Here is a 17,531-nt window from a genome sequence, read left to right on the forward strand (position 1 = left end):
TGTAGATTATCTCTCTTGTGTGTAATAAGCCTGTCTTTGTATTGGAACATTTTTCATGATTTTGCCAATGACAATTTAAACATTAGCTCATCAATGGGCAGAGAGTAGTCTGCACGCCACAGGCTTTAATTGATTTTTTCAGGCCCCCAGATGTCAGCAGTTTAAATGTGAGAATATGATTCTTACGTTAAATATGAGTTTGGATTGCTGTGGGGAGATTTACCCATATGGTATACTCACAGTCTTTTGTGGTATTTCATTTGATTTTATTATTCATTAATTTTAATGTGATTTATTTGATTGTCAGAACTTGTCATTTCTGTCTAGTCTCAGCTGAATGGTTACAACTATGTTTTTTCTCTATTCCATAGATTTAAAGACACCAGAGTGAATGACGTCTGGCTGGTTGATGTGAGTTTGACATTATGGACCCACACAAACACACACTCTAATCTGGGTCCATTGAGCTATGGTTTACTTCATATCCAGCACGCCACTGTCTGAATCATCCCTTGCGGAAACAATGGGAGTCTGGGTGGGATGTCATAAGGGAGGGGGTCGTGCAAACAGTCCCCTGTGATTAGTGAATGAGAAGTCATGCATGCACGGCAAAGCCGGGGGGCTCTGAGAGCTTTAAAGCAGGGTTTGTGTCGACACCCAAAGTAGCAAAAGTTGCTTTTGCTGCGCGTTATGGGCTCCATGGTGAATTGTGACATTAGTTTTATTTTTGTGTTGTTTTCTTATACTGATGAAATTGTTATATGTTGTGTAATTTGTGGAAACTAAGCTCCTAAAAAGAAATTCAAACAAACCAGACAATCACTGGAGCAAAAGGCTTTTACGTAAAATTAGTCAACAAGTTCTGCTTAACACTGAATCTTTGTCTTTTATTGCCATAATAACTGTTTTGTAATCCTTTTGGCTTTCAGTGGAGAAAGACCACTGTAACTGTTACCCATGGTCACATGTTAGGTTAGCCATTAAATCAACAATAAAGCACCAATGTGTAAAATTAGTACAGGAAAAATATGGTGTAACCGAAAAAGCCATAAAAATAACTTGCACAAGAGAGCAGATACAAACCAGTGTTTTAAGTATACAAAGAATCGTAACCAGTTACATAAGACATGTAATAGTCACACATATAATATAATAGACTTGTAATAACATTTCAATAAAAGAAGTCCAGTGGCCTTCTTTTCAAGCTCTTAAGACTTCATTACATTGTTCACATAAACTCAACCTTTCCTCAATCAGTTAAATTAAAAGTCCTGTACCTTTGCATATATTTTACCTTGACATATTTCTATAAATGTGCTGAAAATGTTAGAACAGCTTTTATTTTGAAGACATATGGGTACATAAGGATTATCTGTGGATATTTCATTAACCCTTGATGTATTATAAATCTTACCAGCAAACAGACAGATATTAAAAAAGAGAGAGTTTAACATTTAATTATAGTCTCCCTTAGAGGTAGCTAATGTGTCGTCATGGCAAAAAGAAAGTTAGACCTTTTGCCAATTCTACATTTTTTATATTGGGACATAATAGAAGTAATGCTCTCCTTACCAAGTCTTAAAATTTGGTAAATATAACCTTAGATGGACAGCAGCACGTGACATATCACACAGTGTCATTATCAGTAAATCATGAAAATGCAGAAGCAGTTTGTGGAAAAATTAAGTACACCCCAGTGTCTACTGATTTACTAGCTTGTAGAACGACTAGCCATACTTCAGCCTGTTAACTAATGTTAAGATCTAAGATGCTAACTGAGGCCTGTAGAGTCTGAGATGCTCTGGGGGTGAACTTGCCGCGATGTCCACTTCTGGCAAGATTAACAATTGTCTTGAATTTTCCATGTTCTCACTGTAGAATGATGCACTTTTAATTATTTGGAAATGGTCATATAGCCTCTCCAACACAGATGGACAGCAGCTTTTCCTTCTCTAAGAACAGTTAGACACTGCATTGCAGATGTCGTTCCTTCCTGGCAAACAAGTGTCAGTGCTCCAGACAGGAAAAACGTCTGTTTCTATGGCAGTGCTCACATTTGCTAATGACCAGTGCATTTGATTAGTAAAAGCAGGGTGTGCCTTTTTTTTTTACCACAACTCTGCCTTTGTTTTGCCCCGGTACTAAAGACACTGCATCTGTACTGTTAATGTGACATCATGAAGTTCAGACTTCTGCAATGTAGAAAATATGAAAATATACTAGCGTCCCAAACCCTGATAAATGGGAGGGATGGATCAGGAAGGACTGCCGACATAAAATCTGTGTCAAATCAAATATGCGGATCCATCCTCTGTGGTGAACCGTTGGGAAATAAAGGACCAGCTGAAAGCACCTTCTCTTTTCTCTGTTCTTTGAAAATGGGATGACATGAGTACAGTTCTTGAACCACTATTTCAAGCTTAGCTTAAAATTAAACAACTGCAATTGTTCTTCCTTTTTTATCTGCTGTTAATTACCAACTAGAAAAATTTGCATTTCCTGCGAAAATGCAGTGTGGATGCTTAAAGCTGAAGCTGTATGCAAAAACTAGCTGAAAAAGCTGAAAAGTTGCAGAAATTGTAAAAACTTTGCAGAAGCAAAAGAAGTTTGCTAAAATGGAATAACTTAGCAGAACTGCAATATCTTAGAGGAAACATAATACTTGGCAGAAATACAATAGCATAGCAGAATTTAGCAGAAATATTGTAACTTACCAGAAACATGATAACTTCTCAAAAATACAAGAATTTAGGAGAAATAGTATAAGATAACAGAAAGAATATATTTAGCCAAAAATACTTAAACATTACAGAAACACTATGATTTAGAAAAATAGTACAACAGAGCAGAAATATTGTGATTTACCAGAGACACTGTGATGAACTATGAATATTGTAATTTTAAATTAAGACTATGTTTTAGCACAAATATTATAATTTGGCAGAAATACTATAATTTAGCACAAATACTATAAAAAGCAGAAATACTATAATTTAGCAGAAATACTATATTAAGCACAAACCCTATAAAAAGCAGAAATACTGTACTATGATTTGGTAGAAAAAACTATAATTAATCAGAAATACTATATTTGGCAGAAATACGGTATTTGGCACAAATCTTATAAAATAGCAGAAATAGTATGATTTAGCACAATAGTAATAACTTAAACAGAAAAATTGGAAAAGCAAAAATGGACAGCTGAAAAAATGATGAACATGCTGAAGGTCCCTCAACTATACTTGTTAAATGAAAAAAATCAGCAAAAAAATCTATAACAGCCACACAATCACAAATATGTACACATAAGAAAACACACATGCACAGAGAGACACACACACAAGATCCAATTCAGTCAACCAGTCTAAATATATTGAATTTGAATCTTAGAATGAGATCATCCCATTAAAAGCCTTTCTCTCTCTCTCTCTCTCTCTCTGTCACACACACACACACACACACACACACACACACACACACACACACACACACACACACACACACACACACACACAGGGAGAGAAAAGTGAGTTTCTAGGTCAGCCTGGGAGCTGCTGAATTTGAATCCACCAATCAGAGAGCCTGTGCACTCTTTCCCTCCAAAACAGGTGCATCCTTTTTACACACGCAGCACAGAGAGACACAGGATCATTGCAGTCTATTTCTCATAATGATGACTCCCCTCAAACAAATGACCATAATTTCCTAACCGTAGGAGCTAGAACGGTCATTCTTACACCGTTTTGTTCAGAAGAGATGGGGGAATCTTCAAGTGTTGACAATTTATCATTAAAATATGAATTTTTAGAGATATATGACACGGATGACTTGTTGACTTAGAAGCCACGAATTCCCCAATATGCAAATTTGAATACCTGGAGCCCACATACATGATTGGCTGGCTGGGAAGCTGTGCAGGCCCTGATTTGTGGATTTGAATTCCTCAGCCCTCAGATATGATTGGCTGGCTTAGAAGCCATGAAGTCCCCAATATGCAAATTTGAATGCCTCAGGACACATATATGATTGGCTGGGAAACCGTGCAGGACCTGATTTGAAAATTTGAATGTCTAAGTCCTCACAGAGGATTGGCTGCCTGGGGACCAGGCAGAAATATATAGAAATACTATGATTAAGCACAAATCTTATGAAATAGCAGAAACAGTATGATTTAGCACAATAGTAATAAGTTAAACAGAAAAATTGGAAAAGCAAAATGGACAGCTGAAAAAATGCTGAACATGCTGAGGGTCCCTCAAATATACTTGTTAAATGAAAAAATCAGCATAAAAATGCACAGGGAGAGAGAAGTAAGTTTCTAGGTCAGCCTGGGAGCTGCTGAATTTGAATCCACCAATCAGAGAGCCTGTGTACTTTTTCCCGCCAAAACAGGTGCATCTTTTTACACACGCAGCAGAGAGAGGCACAGGATTATTGCAGCCTATTTCTCATAGTGAGGACTCCCCTCAAACAAATGACCATAATTTCCTAACCGTAGGGGCTAGAGCGGTCATTCTTACACCGTTTTGTTCAGAAGAGATGGGGGAATCTTCCAGTGTTAACAATTTATCATTAAAATGTGAATTTTTAGAGATATACGACATGGATGACTTGTTGACTTAGAAGCCACGAATTCCCCCAATATGCAAATTTGAATGCCTGAGGCCACATATATGATTGGCTGGCTGGGAAGCCGTGCAGGCCCTGATTTGTGGATTTGAATTCCTCAGCCCTCAGATATGATTGGCTGGCTTAGAAGCCATGAAGGCCCCAATATGCAAATTTGAATGCCTCAGGACACATATATGATTGGCTGGGAAACCGTGCAGGCCCTGATTTGAAAATTTGAATGTCTAAGTCCTCACAGAGGATTGGCTGCCTGGGGACCTGGCAGAAATATATAGAAATACTATGATTAAGCATAAATACTACATTTAGTAGAAATACTATGTTTTAGCACAAATACTATAAAAAGCAGAAATACTATAATTTAGCAGAAATACTATATTAAGCACAAATCCTATAAAAAGCAGAAATACTATATTAAGCACAAATTCTATAAAAAGCAGAAATACTATATTAAGCACAAATTCTATAAAAAGCAGAAATACTATATTAAGCACAAATCCTATTAAAAGCAGAAATACTATATTAAGCACAAATCTTATAAAATAGCAGAAACAGTATGATTTAGCACAATAGTAATAAGTTAAATAGAAAAATTGGAAAAGCAAAATGGACAGCTGAAAAAATGCTGAACATGCTGAGGGTCCCTCAAATATACTTGTTAAATGAAAAAATCAGCAAAAAAATGCACAGGGAGAGAGAAGTAAGTTTCTAGGTCAGCCTGGGAGCTGCTGAATTTGAATCCACCAATCAGAGAGCCTGTGTACTTTTTCCCGCCAAAACATGTGCCTCTTTTTACACACGCAGCACAGAGAGGCACAGGATTATTGCAGCCTATTTCTCATAGTGAGGACTCCCCTCAAACAAATGACCATAATTTCCAAACCGTAGGGGCTAGAGCGGTCATTCTTACACCGTTTTGTTCAGAAGAGATGGGGGAATCTTCCAGTGTTTACAATTTATCATTAAAATATGAATTATTAAAGATATTTGACTTCTAATGCACCATAACTGAGTAGAGCGAAGCAAAAACTGCCTTGACTTGCCCTCAAACAACGCTTTGTGACTTGAAATCTATTTGGAGTATCGATATCATTCTTTCACCGTAAGAGACAGCAGGCTTTGGTGAACAATCATGGAAATTTTCAGGTCTCTGTGGAAATCCAACAAAAAGTTATGACGAGAGAAAAAAGTGGTTCATTTCCACAGTTTGAAATCTGAAGAAATCTGAGCGACGGACGAATTTCCTACCCTCAAACAAGTCCAACTCATTTCAGAACGTTAATAGTTGAGAAAGAAATTCTTGAATTGTGAGCGTCAGGAGTGTCTGAAGATATACCGGGACAAGCCTCATGTCTTAACTTTGCTTCGTTAAGGAGATATGACGATTCGAATATGCCTCTCATTACAGAAATGCAGCGGTGATTTTGAACAAACTCTCCATTGACTTTATATGGAGAGTTTTGAGACCTTGTGTTGGTCTGAGGAGATTTGCCAAAATTCTATAAATCCCACAACAACGATAGTGACATTTTCTGAAAGCCAGCAAAAATACCTACGTTTTGATGTATAATTTGTGGAAGTTGAGTGAAAATTGAGCAAGTAGCAAGAAGTTGTTCGGACATGAAGTGAAAATTGCAAAACCTTTAGTGACACACTGGAAGCCAAGAGCATAGCAACCATAACAACGCATGTATTTTGTGAAAAATCATAATTTTGAAACTCAAAACTTTAAGGGGCATAAAAGTAAAACGGTAAAAGATTTGAAAAAGCTGCTTTATACCTGAATAGCCCAATAATTTGAGAACATTTTAAAGTTTGAATGGTTGTTCTAGGTGAAAGTATGAGGAAGTAGTTAAGTTTCAAAAACAAGCAAAATTTAGCAGAATTTTGGAAGTTTCCCATTCATTTCAATGGGACAAATTAAAGGAAAAAAGCTTAATATTTTAAAAAGTATAATAGCAAAAAATAGCAAAAGTCATAGCAGGAATTAGCAAAAATAGCAGAATAGTTTAAAATTTGAACGGTGAAAATCGGCTGAAAATTGTGGAAGTAGTTAGCGGACGAAAAACGAGCAACTTGAAGAATAATAAAGTATAAAGAGAAACAGGAACTCAATAGTGTGGATGCTTAAAGCATCCACACAATAATGCTTTAACTCAGCTGTGTTTGTCCTTTCAACAATGGGGTGAATCTTGACAGCGCAATATTAAGGTCGCTATTAATATAGTTTATGATTATATGAAAGACTTCACAGTAGGTTGTACATGATCTAAAGAATGCTTTTTTAAAATTCTTGTGGTCTCTTTCAGTTCTATGCTCCGTGGTGCGGCTATTGTAAAAAACTAGAGCCAATATGGCATGAGGTAGGAGCTGAGCTGAAGAGCTCAGGGTCGCCGGTTCGTGTGGGAAAGATGGATGCTACGGCTTACTCTGGTGAGTAAATCATGTAGCAGTTTAATGTCTTCCCCTGGAGCTTGCGTGCCCCCAGGTGATTACTTTATGTGCTAGAGACAACATTTCTCTGTAATGGACCATGTTGTTCAACATCATGATGCTTTCAATATAAACATTAGAGTATTAATGCCAGTTACTGTGACATTTGTGTGACGTGTAGGGATGTTGGTACAGCAATATTACAAGTGTGTTAGAGTAAAAATTATACCTCTACAAATGCAACAGTTCTGTGTCTTATTAAGCAGCTGCTAACTGCAAGATTAATCTATGGACACGTATTCTCCAGCCACAGGAAAGCATCTTTCTTTTTGAATCTGTAATGCTTCAGAGAGATATACTTAATTTTTGCAGTGAGATTAAATTAGGAGAGCATTTGAATCCTTTAAGACGATTACAAGAGGGTATTAAAATCTTTCAAAGAGAGAGACGTCTTTCAAGATGTGGAGATTAAGCCTTTCAAAAAAAGCAAGTATGATTTGTATTGTTTTCTGTGTTGCAGGAATGGCATCAGAGTTTGGTGTTCGTGGTTACCCCACAATAAAACTGTAAGTACCACTCTTTAGTTTGGTATAGATGCAAGATGAAGTTAAATGATTTGAATATATCCCACACTCATTATAGACTTTATGGGAAGTAATGCCAAGCAGTCTTTTAAAAACAAGTTATTATACTTGAGCGCTTAGAAAAAGTAATATGCTATTAAAAGGTTAATTAAATTTGAACACAATATTTAATTATTCCATTAAAGTTGTTTTGCAGGTAACACTGTCTTTGTGAAGCTTCAGTAATTTTCCTTTCACTATTTAATCAGAGGAGCGTTTTTTTTCACCAACATGTAGTAATTTTGGACTGTAATTTGTTATGTGGCTGTTGCATTATTTATATTTTATACTCTAGCTATTGCTTCAGCCACCCCACCCCCACTGTAACCTCCTGTATCTAAGTGTACCTGCGTGTATTTTGTGTCATTATAAAGATGCTTTTTCCCTTGTTGCCTTGCCTTTGGAGATGCCCTTAGATAAATTATTCAAGAGGGAATAAGGTGTTGTTGCTTTCTCCTTAAGGCATAACCAAGTAACAAAGTCAGTTCACACATTTTGAAAAAAAATTATATTAGTTTGGCACTTCAGAGTGCTGTTAATTACACATTTCTTGTGGGATGATTGTGCAAAACTCCCTTTAATCATTGGAATTAGCAATAGCTTCTTGATTTCACTCGTATGCCTTTCTTACAGTATATCTGAGTGTACCTGTGAAACTACAAATGCAGTTGTCCAAATGTTTTAGCGCATACTTTCCATTTAATTTATTTCAAATCATTTCTTAAAATTCAAGTGCCATTTTTTTTATTATAAAATGAATGAATTTAGGTAGACACCAGCTGCTTAACGGCAGGGCTCATGTTGACATGAGATAAATGATCTTGCAACTTAGCAGAGTTCCCTCCATTTATATGAAGCTGAATCATTTATCAGCACACTAACATAATGGGCTCCCCATTTAGTTTCATCAAGCTCATTTGGGAAAGTGCCACAAGATCACTGCAGGGTTCATAACATTAAACCAAGCAAGTGATGAAACATCCATCGAAGAACACGAGATACCTCCCTTGGTGACAGAAGGAGACTTGATTTAGAGTTCTGTTTCCCCCTGAGTTCATTAAGCGCCGTGGGCTGATGCAACCTTAGCAATCCTTAATGCATTTTGCTTGTTGTAAGAGCTCGACTCGAGCAGTTTTCTCGGCTGGAACTCAATTAGGTAAAGTCATTTGTCTTTTTTTTTTCCCCTATTGGAGGTGTAATGATTTAGATTAAGTTGACCTTTGCGGTGAACAGGGTTTTCCTGGTAGGTGCTGTTTCACCAGAACATGCTGTTTGTATGACAGGTTGTTGTTTTTAAGTTCAGATGTTGGTCACAGACTTTTAAGTGAGATAATTTGCTTTTTATTGTTAAAGGCATTCATTTCATATGTAAAGGTATGATGTTAATATAAAACATGGGCAGAGTTTCAAAATTATGATGGAAACGTCTGTAAAAGAAAGGCTTAATCTGGCATTAAATTCTAGGTTTTCAATTTGTTTTCTTTTCACATCATATACCACATATCTTATATTCAATGTATAACATATGAGACACCTATAACATGAAAGGGAACAGGTGGATTTATAAAACTGCTTATTGCAATGGTTTCTCAAAAATTGCTAACTCCTGTTAACTTACAATAGCTGTCTCCATAGTTTACAAAATTAGATATAAAAAACAAAAACATCCAGTGATGGGCTGTTCTTGTCAATGACAGAGGTCAGAGGAGAACTGCTTGATTGGTTAAGGCCCCCCCCCCCAAAAAAGAAAAGTGACTGCAACTATTTTGAGCATGATTGCTTTGCAGATCAGTATCTCAGTATGCGTAACACGCTGAAACTTGATTGGCCAGACCAAACCAGGCTTCACTCCCTGTGACTCACCAAAACTGAAGTGTGGAAAAGCATGTCTTGGTACGATGACTTTAGATTTCTGCTGTAATGCGCAGATGGTAGGGTCACGATTTGGCATCCAGCTGCCTTGTGTCAACGCTTCAGGCTGGGTTAGTGGTAAAATTGCGTGGGGAATGCTTTTCCCTGGCGCATATTAAGGCCCTTAATACCAACTGAACATCATTCGAATGCCATTGCCGAGCCGAGTATTGTTGCTGACCGTGTGCATCTCTTGATAGCCACTGCCAGCAGGGTAAGGCGCCATTTCACAAAGCACACATGATCTGAAGCCGGTTCCATCGACATGCCAGCGGGTTTTGTATGTTCCATTCGCCTCGGCTCTCGACCAAAACCCCCTTTGGGATGAGGTTGAAAGGGAGAGCCGTACAGCCAGCAATTCTGTAGCATCGTGTACTGGTTTTATATGAACATGGTAAACAATCTGTAAGGAATGTTTCCAATATTATACTGAATCTATGCCACCAATTAATTTAGGATTTTTTAAGTGGGCAAAGGTGGGTCCAACACTACATTAGAAAAGCATACAAAAAATTGGCACCTGCTATATAAAATGAGGAAGAACCAGTAGAAGGAAAAAAATATTTGTGTTGCTTAAACAGCAAAAATAATCTACTCTAAAATGTCAAAAGAGCGGTCCAATCAGAAAATTTAGTTCGACGTACACCTCTTGCATAATATTCTTTTTTCATACAAATCCTGAATGCATGACTGCCAAGCAGTTAATTCCCGTTTTATTCAGTTTCACATAAATATGCAAGCGGTGTCATTCTGTTGGCACAAAACAGTGAAAGGTGTTGAATGGGTTTTCAATGAAATATTCAGTCTTTCACTATTTTTTCTTATTATTTTCAGGTTAAAGGGTGATCTTGCCTACAATTACAAGGGACCGAGGACAAAAGATGATATTGTAGAGTTTGCCAACAGGGTGGCAGGGTAAGTTACAGGGTTCAAACAACACTTGGAAATCAACATGAGGAGAAACTGAGAGCCGAGTAGAACTTCCCTTATTTCACAGGAAGACATGCCAAGCTAAATGAAAACCATCTAAGGCAGCTTATCAACCCAGGCCATATTTGTTTCATAGCTCAATGGATTTCTGCCTCTGATGCTCCACTTTAAACCACTGTATCAAGTGAGCCTGACAGATTTCTCCCCTCCTTGAGGGAAATCAAACTAGATCCGTGACAGAGGGGCTGATCAAAAGCTTGGCTCGGAGACGGGTTGAGGACTGCAGTGGTTTTTTGAACTGCCACTGGGTGGTGCTAGCAGCACAGAAACCAAGATTAGGACGTTACACATCACTGTTGTACTCTGTGAGGTTTAAATACTTATCAAAATGAACTCCTGTCTATGTTTTGTTTGTTTGTTTGTTTGTTTGTTTGTTTGTTTGTTCTTTATTCCATCAGACCAGCCGTCCGAGCCCTTCCCAGCAAGCAGATGTTTGAGCACATGATGAAACGGCACGATGTGCTTTTTGTGTATGTTGGTGGGGATTCTCCTCTCAAAGTAAGCAACCTACATCAATACACTTTCATTCTTTTATTCTTTAGCAACCACACAAAAGTCTGCATCATAGGGGCAATGCTATGCTGCAGCATTGACATAATATAAGAAAGAATTAATTCTATGCAATACCTTCAAGTGATAATTTACAATCTTTGAATACCGAAAGCCTTTTTTTTTTTTCCTTCTTTTTTTGCTATTGCAGGAGAAGTACAACGACGCTGCCTCTGAGCTCATCGTCTATACTTACTTCTTCTCTGCTTCAGAGGAAGCCTTGCCAGAGGTAATGCTTTGAATAGGCGATCATCTTTCGTCTTTAGAAAGTATGAAATTAATTTCACAAAGATACACTCACAAACATGTCATTAATGCACTTGGGAATGACACATGCAGTTATATTTTCCTAGTTTGAGATAATGTATTTAGATTCTTTGAGCATGTCTCTTGCCCTGGGATTGCACACGTTACAAGCTCTGATGTTTTTTTTTCCCAGTACAAAGAGTTTTTCACATATTTTATATGATTTATGGATCTTTGTCTAAAGTGGTGTTTTTGTGTTTTCAACAGTCAGTATCTTTGCCAGAGCTTCCTGCTGTCGTAGTCTTTAAAGATGGAGGCTACTTTACCTATGATGGTAAGTATTTTATTTTCTTTAGGCTTTGTCCACTACTGTTGTCTTGTTTTTTTCAATTGGTTTAGTTTAATAGCTTAACTAGAGGGCAGTAGGGTGCCATGCTGTCTCCTGCTCCCGCCTGCTATTCCCTCCTCCTTCTCGCCTCTCACATAAACTTTGTAACCAGAGCTGTCTTCATGTAGTTTTCCCGTTCCTGCCGCTGCTCTTTCATCCTCACCACACTGAGTTATGGTGTGCCTGGCCCATCATAAAGCACCCCAGGCTCTGCCCACTATTGTGTGTGTGGTTAGGCCAGTGATGTTGTGGCAGTTTGTCTCTGGGCGGACATACATAGCAGGCCAGGGTGGATGAACTGGCTTGAGTGGGCGTGCGAGACCGCAGATTCGACCAAAGAAGAGCGCAGAGCTGGTAGTGTGTATACAGTCAAAGCCAAGAGGTGAATCGCTGCATCAGCCATCGAGTCAAAGCAGACAAAAAAGAAAATCACATTTGCGATGCGTAAAAGCTTTAGAGGATCTGCTTTTTCAGGTCATAATTGAAAGCTTTCAGCGCAGTAACATGAGTTCACCGCATTCCTCCATGATCTCTTGTATTTCTCTGCCGCTTTGGGCCTGAGTTGGCAGGCGGAACCGGAAGCGAAGAGCGTCGAGGCACAGCGACAACACAAACGGACCCCAGTAGTGGCTGTTAGGGAGGTCAGGCGCACGGTGTGTGACCCGGAGAACAAAATCCATCTGCGTTGCGGTCTGTGCGTTTGCATCCATCTGCTCCACCTGACCATTTCGGAAGGCGGGCTTCACGCACCAGAATCTCAGCAGAAGAGGCTCGCCACAGTAGATGTTAACCACAAAAACTCCACACTCTGCAGAGTCCTCTAGGACTCTGATACGGAGGATGTGATGAATCTGTAGCATTGCCATGGTGACGGTGTGTTAAACTTGTCAAGGACTGAGGAGAGGAGCAGCATGGCAAAATGACATGGTTGTGTCCTTCCTTTCTTTGTCCTCTTCAGTCGTTCGGAAACTGCAGAAGAAAAAAACTTTGATTATTTAGTATAGTAACACAGAAACTGAGTCATTAAGCATTAGACACTTACCTCAAGTGATAGCAAAAGAGAAATTTAAGAAAGTGGTTTGCCTCGCTTTTTTAAAGACTTATAGCCTTCAGCCTCGGCTTTCTGTCCATCTGCTGTAGTATGCTTCTAGTCTCCCTGAAGGTCTTCTGGCTAAATGTTGGATGAAGGAATAAATGAGTCAACCACACCTCATATGGTTTGCTGTTGCCCTCACTTTGCATGGTGTTCAGTCAGAAAATTTTATATGGCTAAACTTATGAGCCCATTTGCATAGGCACCTAGTGACACTGTTTTATGGCAGGCTGTGACGTTTAGTCAAGCGTGTGAGTATTATACTGTGAAACTGACACGTTCTTTTTTTGCTGCATTGTTGTTTATCTTCTAGCTTTAGAGGCCGACAGCTGCCAAGATATTCTAACGACTTTGATCATGCCCCCCCGCCAACTATTTGCTTTCATATGTATTTTCCGAATACACAGATTCAAAGTACTCATTAGAAATTCACTGCACACTTGCTGTTCTTGCTGTGCACTCTTGTTTTTAAAGAACGGGTCCCACTGAGCACAACCACACTGTCCAAACACAAGCTCTCGCTTTGTGTAAAATGATATTTGACATGTTATTGTTTAGCTTTGATTGCTTTAGTGCGCATCACAAATAGCGGCATCCCCTTTGAAGAGCACTGTTAAGATATAGTAGAACACAGAAGCTCATACATATTTAATTATCCAAATCCTCTGTTTCATACAGTTATACAGGTCTGCTCTGCTATTGTGCTTCAAAGGCCAAGTGGTTTTGATCATTGTGTAGCTGCATTGAAAGCTACTGGGCAACATGTAAGAAAGCAGAAAAATATAATTAGCATATATGTCAGCATGCACAGTATGGCATTTGTAACTGTTTCACTTGCCAACAGTCTTTAGACACGTTTTTGGGTCTTTGAGTCCTCCTAATGCTCAGAGCTCCACATAAGGCTTCCTGTTAATCTGACTCAGTGGTTAATGGTTTGGCCTTTCCACTCCTTGTATGGAAACATTCATAATGCTGCCAGCTGTGAGGCCGAATGTGTTTGCATATGTTTATTGGGATCATGTAAATGACAGGATGATTAACAGTTTGTGAATGTGATGACAGAAAAGATCACACTTAAACAGGTGATAACACAATGATGACATTTTGGTACAGCGCACACGGTCAGCCTTCATTTCACTGGTTATTGCAATCTGCAGTGTTGGCAAGGTCAGCGTGAATGACATTGATGGAAACTGGTTGTTGTTTTTACTTTGTTTGGACAGAGGAGTGGTGGGTGGGAGATGGGGTATGAAGTGCAAAAAAGGCAGAGATGCTGCATGTAAATTGTGACCGTGGATTTCACGATCTTATTTTGGATAATTGTTTTTGGAAAGTGGACAAAAGTATTTAGACATGATTAACATAAGTCAAATGTTTAATTATTGTCAAATTATTAGGTCAAAATGATCAAATTATTGTTCCAGCTGCTGGTGTAATGTTTAATTACTAATTTATTGCTGAGCTATAAGTACATAATGTAGAGTGGAACCCCGACTTACGAAATTAATTCGTTCCCAAGGGTCTTTCGTAAGTCGAAAATTTTCTTAAGTCGAAGCACCCATCGCGCCTTTTGAGTGACCGATAGGCTATTGGCTAATTGCTAACTGCAACAACAATACACCGTTTAAGTGGAATAGCGAAGCGCAAGTACGAAAGCCAAGGGGGTTCTCACATGATCCGGAAGGCATTGTAGGCATTCTGGGCTCAGCCAAACAGAGCCAGCGGATTTCGTTATGCGGGCATGGTGCCTACATAACTTGAATTTTTCGTTAAATGGGGTATTCGTAAGTCGGGGTTCCACATTCTGCAGTTGCATGCAAATTACAGTGGAGTAATTAAAGTAGGAATACAGTGAAGTACTTCAGTGAATTTACTTTAGTAGTAAGTCTACTTACTACATGGCTCTTGTCCACTTTTCTATATTTTTTTATTCATGTGGCATTTGTCACCAACAGTGGCTTCTTCTTCACTATAAATAATATAACTAACTATAACCGATATAGCTTTGTTTGATTTGATTGCTCAAGCATTACCTTACATGAATATGAGCTGCTAGCTACTGACAGCATCATTTTTTTTCTTTATCTTTACCCGATCCTATAACTGAGCAATACATAAAATATTTTTATATCACACTCTTTTTATTTGTTGTTGTATTCCTATTTCCTTTTAGCAGTTGAGCCAACGCATCTTCTTTGTTAAACCTTATGTGTTCTTTTTTATAATAGCAAATTACCCATCATTACACCGAGCTTTGTGTCACATTTCAACACGTCATTCTCCTGGATCGTACGCTGTCTGAGTTATCTTTATGAAGCAGCTTCCTCCCCTCTCTATGCGTTTCCCCCTGTGGTTCTGTTTCTACACTTTTTGCATTGTCTTGGAGGTCTTCTGTGCCATTAACCTTCATCCTTGAAATGTGTCAGAGCTGCCTCCTCCCTCTGCTCCAAACTCTGACACTGGATCATCCTCACTCCACCCACTGTCTGTTTATATTCCCCCTCATCTTTCTCTCTCACCTCCCACTGTGTGAACTCTGGGCTGAAGGGCTCCTGTAGGGCAGTATGGAGATTGTGAGGGTGGCGCCCGGGAAGAAAGCAGTTCTAATTTGTTTCAAGGTGAAGCAGGTTCAGTCGGTGTAGAGGTGGATCAGGCTGTACAACCCCAGTATGGGGCCTCCGAGCTTTCTTTTGCTTCTGGGGTAAAGTTGGGAAGCTGCATGCTGTCTGTAAAGCCAGAACATCTGTGGAAAGAACTCTCTGGAATGTCTGCCCTATCCACTGACTCAGCAGTCTTAACAGCAAGGCTCCGCTCCCTTTGCACAGTATAATCACTGAGGAATAGTTTCTAATACTACTGTAAGCTACGACCTTGGGGGGGGTTTAAAAGTGTGTTCCAGGTTTTAGCTTGTCATGTTTAGTATTATGCTTCCAGCTCACTTGGAGCCCTGCAGGATGAGAATCATGTTAAAAGTCATCAGTGTTCTTGTAATTACTATGATGGTAGCGAAAGGTCACGGTAACTTATTAACGTGTCATAATAAGGTCCCGGCTACATTTGACATCAATTATGAGCGTCCTGTAGCCTCTCAGCTGGAGAAAACGGTGTTGTTTAAGCAGCTTCGTTACACCCTATTTATACCCTTCAGGGACATTCTCTGCTTCCTGTTTGCGTGTTGCCTCCAGATGTTAGAGGAGCAACAACATGTGGCTCGCATTCAGGAAGTAATTTTTTATTTTTCTGTCTTTGTTTATTTTTTTTTATTTATATGGTGCATTTGATAGGATTTTTTTTCTTCTCTTGTTGCATCTGTTGAATTATACATTTGCTCCAGATGTGTTAAAAATAAATGTATGGTTGCAGAATCATTTACAAACCAAATGTGATGTTTTTCTTTCCTTAGCTGTTAAAATTAGGTCAGGTTAGCCAGCATTTTGGGGGAAAAGGCATCAATTGTGAATGAAAATTACAGTATTTTTCCTCTTAATGTTCTTGACAGCCATCTATTTGATAAATAGTAATTAATCTGGAAATGTGACTGTGAACAGTCAAGGCTAAACAAACTGTTATTTGATTTATGACTTGGCCATCTGTTGCGTTTGATTGTTTACATCTCCATCGATTGCCAATCTGTTCGCTCTGAGTCATAGATCATTGTGCTGCTTCAGATCTTGAATACCCTGCCTGACTGTTAAGCCAGAGGCAGCTGGCTGTCAAAACAGTTTCTGGTCATTGTTTATCTGACCTATGGCTGTGACTGCTCAGCTTCTGTCTTGCTCTTTGTTCCCCAAGAATGCATACAGGTGGCAAACGCTGATCTTCTTACATTCCAGCCATCAATACACTCTTCTGCTTTCCCTTTTTATTATAGGCAGTCTTTGGGCTGAATGTTGATTAGCTCTGTGCTTCTGTTTCTGAAAGATTTTACCTGTCTGTGTTGCAGAGTACGAGGACAGTAGCTTATCATTGTGGGTGAACAAGGAGCGCTTCCAAGGATACCTTCAGATTGATGGCTTTACGTTGTATGAGCTGGGGGAAACAGGTGGCGTATGCTCTTTTTCAATATATAACGTATTTATTCCTGAATTTCATTTTCCTTTGCACATTGTTTTTACTTTAGTTAGGGTTTATAATAGAATACTGTCCAAAAGGCTTGAGCCACCCCTAATTTCTTTAGATTTTGCTAAGAAAATGAGAAATAGATGCAGTGATCTATTGAAACCTGTGAAGATAATGAAAATACAGTTAAGATTCCCTGCCAAGTTAACTGTCATATGTAGACCCTTGAGTTAGGTGGCCTTTTTATGCCTGAATTATTTATATGTTAGGGCTTTGAGCTTAACAAACAATCATTCCTCTGAATAATTGTTACGACCCGGCTCAAAAGCTGCAACATAAAAAAGGAGACTAATACCAGCGTGTAGGTGAAAAGAGGTTTTATCTTAAAATGGACTCAGGTTGGCTAAAATGGCTGGTGCCACCAAGGCAAAGACTAGTGAGCTCCCTGGGAAGCTTGCCTCAGGTATGCTTTTATCCACACCTGATTAGGTGTGGCCAATTAGCACCAGCTGAGCTGAGCAGATTAGAGGCTGCAGAGGGACGTAATACCTCCTCCCTTAAAAGGGTTCCTTTAAGACCCCTAAATTTATTAAAAGCCCCTCTGAAGCCT

At 38.9% G+C, this 17,531-nt stretch overlaps 1 protein-coding gene across 1 annotated transcript in view; it reads left to right on the plus strand.

Annotated features, from left to right (window-relative positions):
* The window catches only part of tmx3b (thioredoxin related transmembrane protein 3b), a 34,321-nt gene that overhangs the window by 714 nt on the left and 16,076 nt on the right, over positions 1–17,531 (plus strand). The window contains exons 3-10 of the mRNA XM_026179963.1: positions 372–411; positions 6,939–7,062; positions 7,583–7,628; positions 10,431–10,511; positions 10,985–11,084; positions 11,287–11,364; positions 11,649–11,715; positions 16,806–16,904. Of these exons, the coding sequence (XP_026035748.1) occupies positions 372–411; positions 6,939–7,062; positions 7,583–7,628; positions 10,431–10,511; positions 10,985–11,084; positions 11,287–11,364; positions 11,649–11,715; positions 16,806–16,904 (635 nt within the window). The remainder of the gene's footprint in view (positions 1–371; positions 412–6,938; positions 7,063–7,582; positions 7,629–10,430; positions 10,512–10,984; positions 11,085–11,286; positions 11,365–11,648; positions 11,716–16,805; positions 16,905–17,531) is intronic.

Source organism: Astatotilapia calliptera, chromosome 9 (assembly GCF_900246225.1).
Source record: "Astatotilapia calliptera chromosome 9, fAstCal1.2, whole genome shotgun sequence".
In the NCBI taxonomy this organism is placed as follows: domain Eukaryota; kingdom Metazoa; phylum Chordata; class Actinopteri; order Cichliformes; family Cichlidae; genus Astatotilapia; species Astatotilapia calliptera.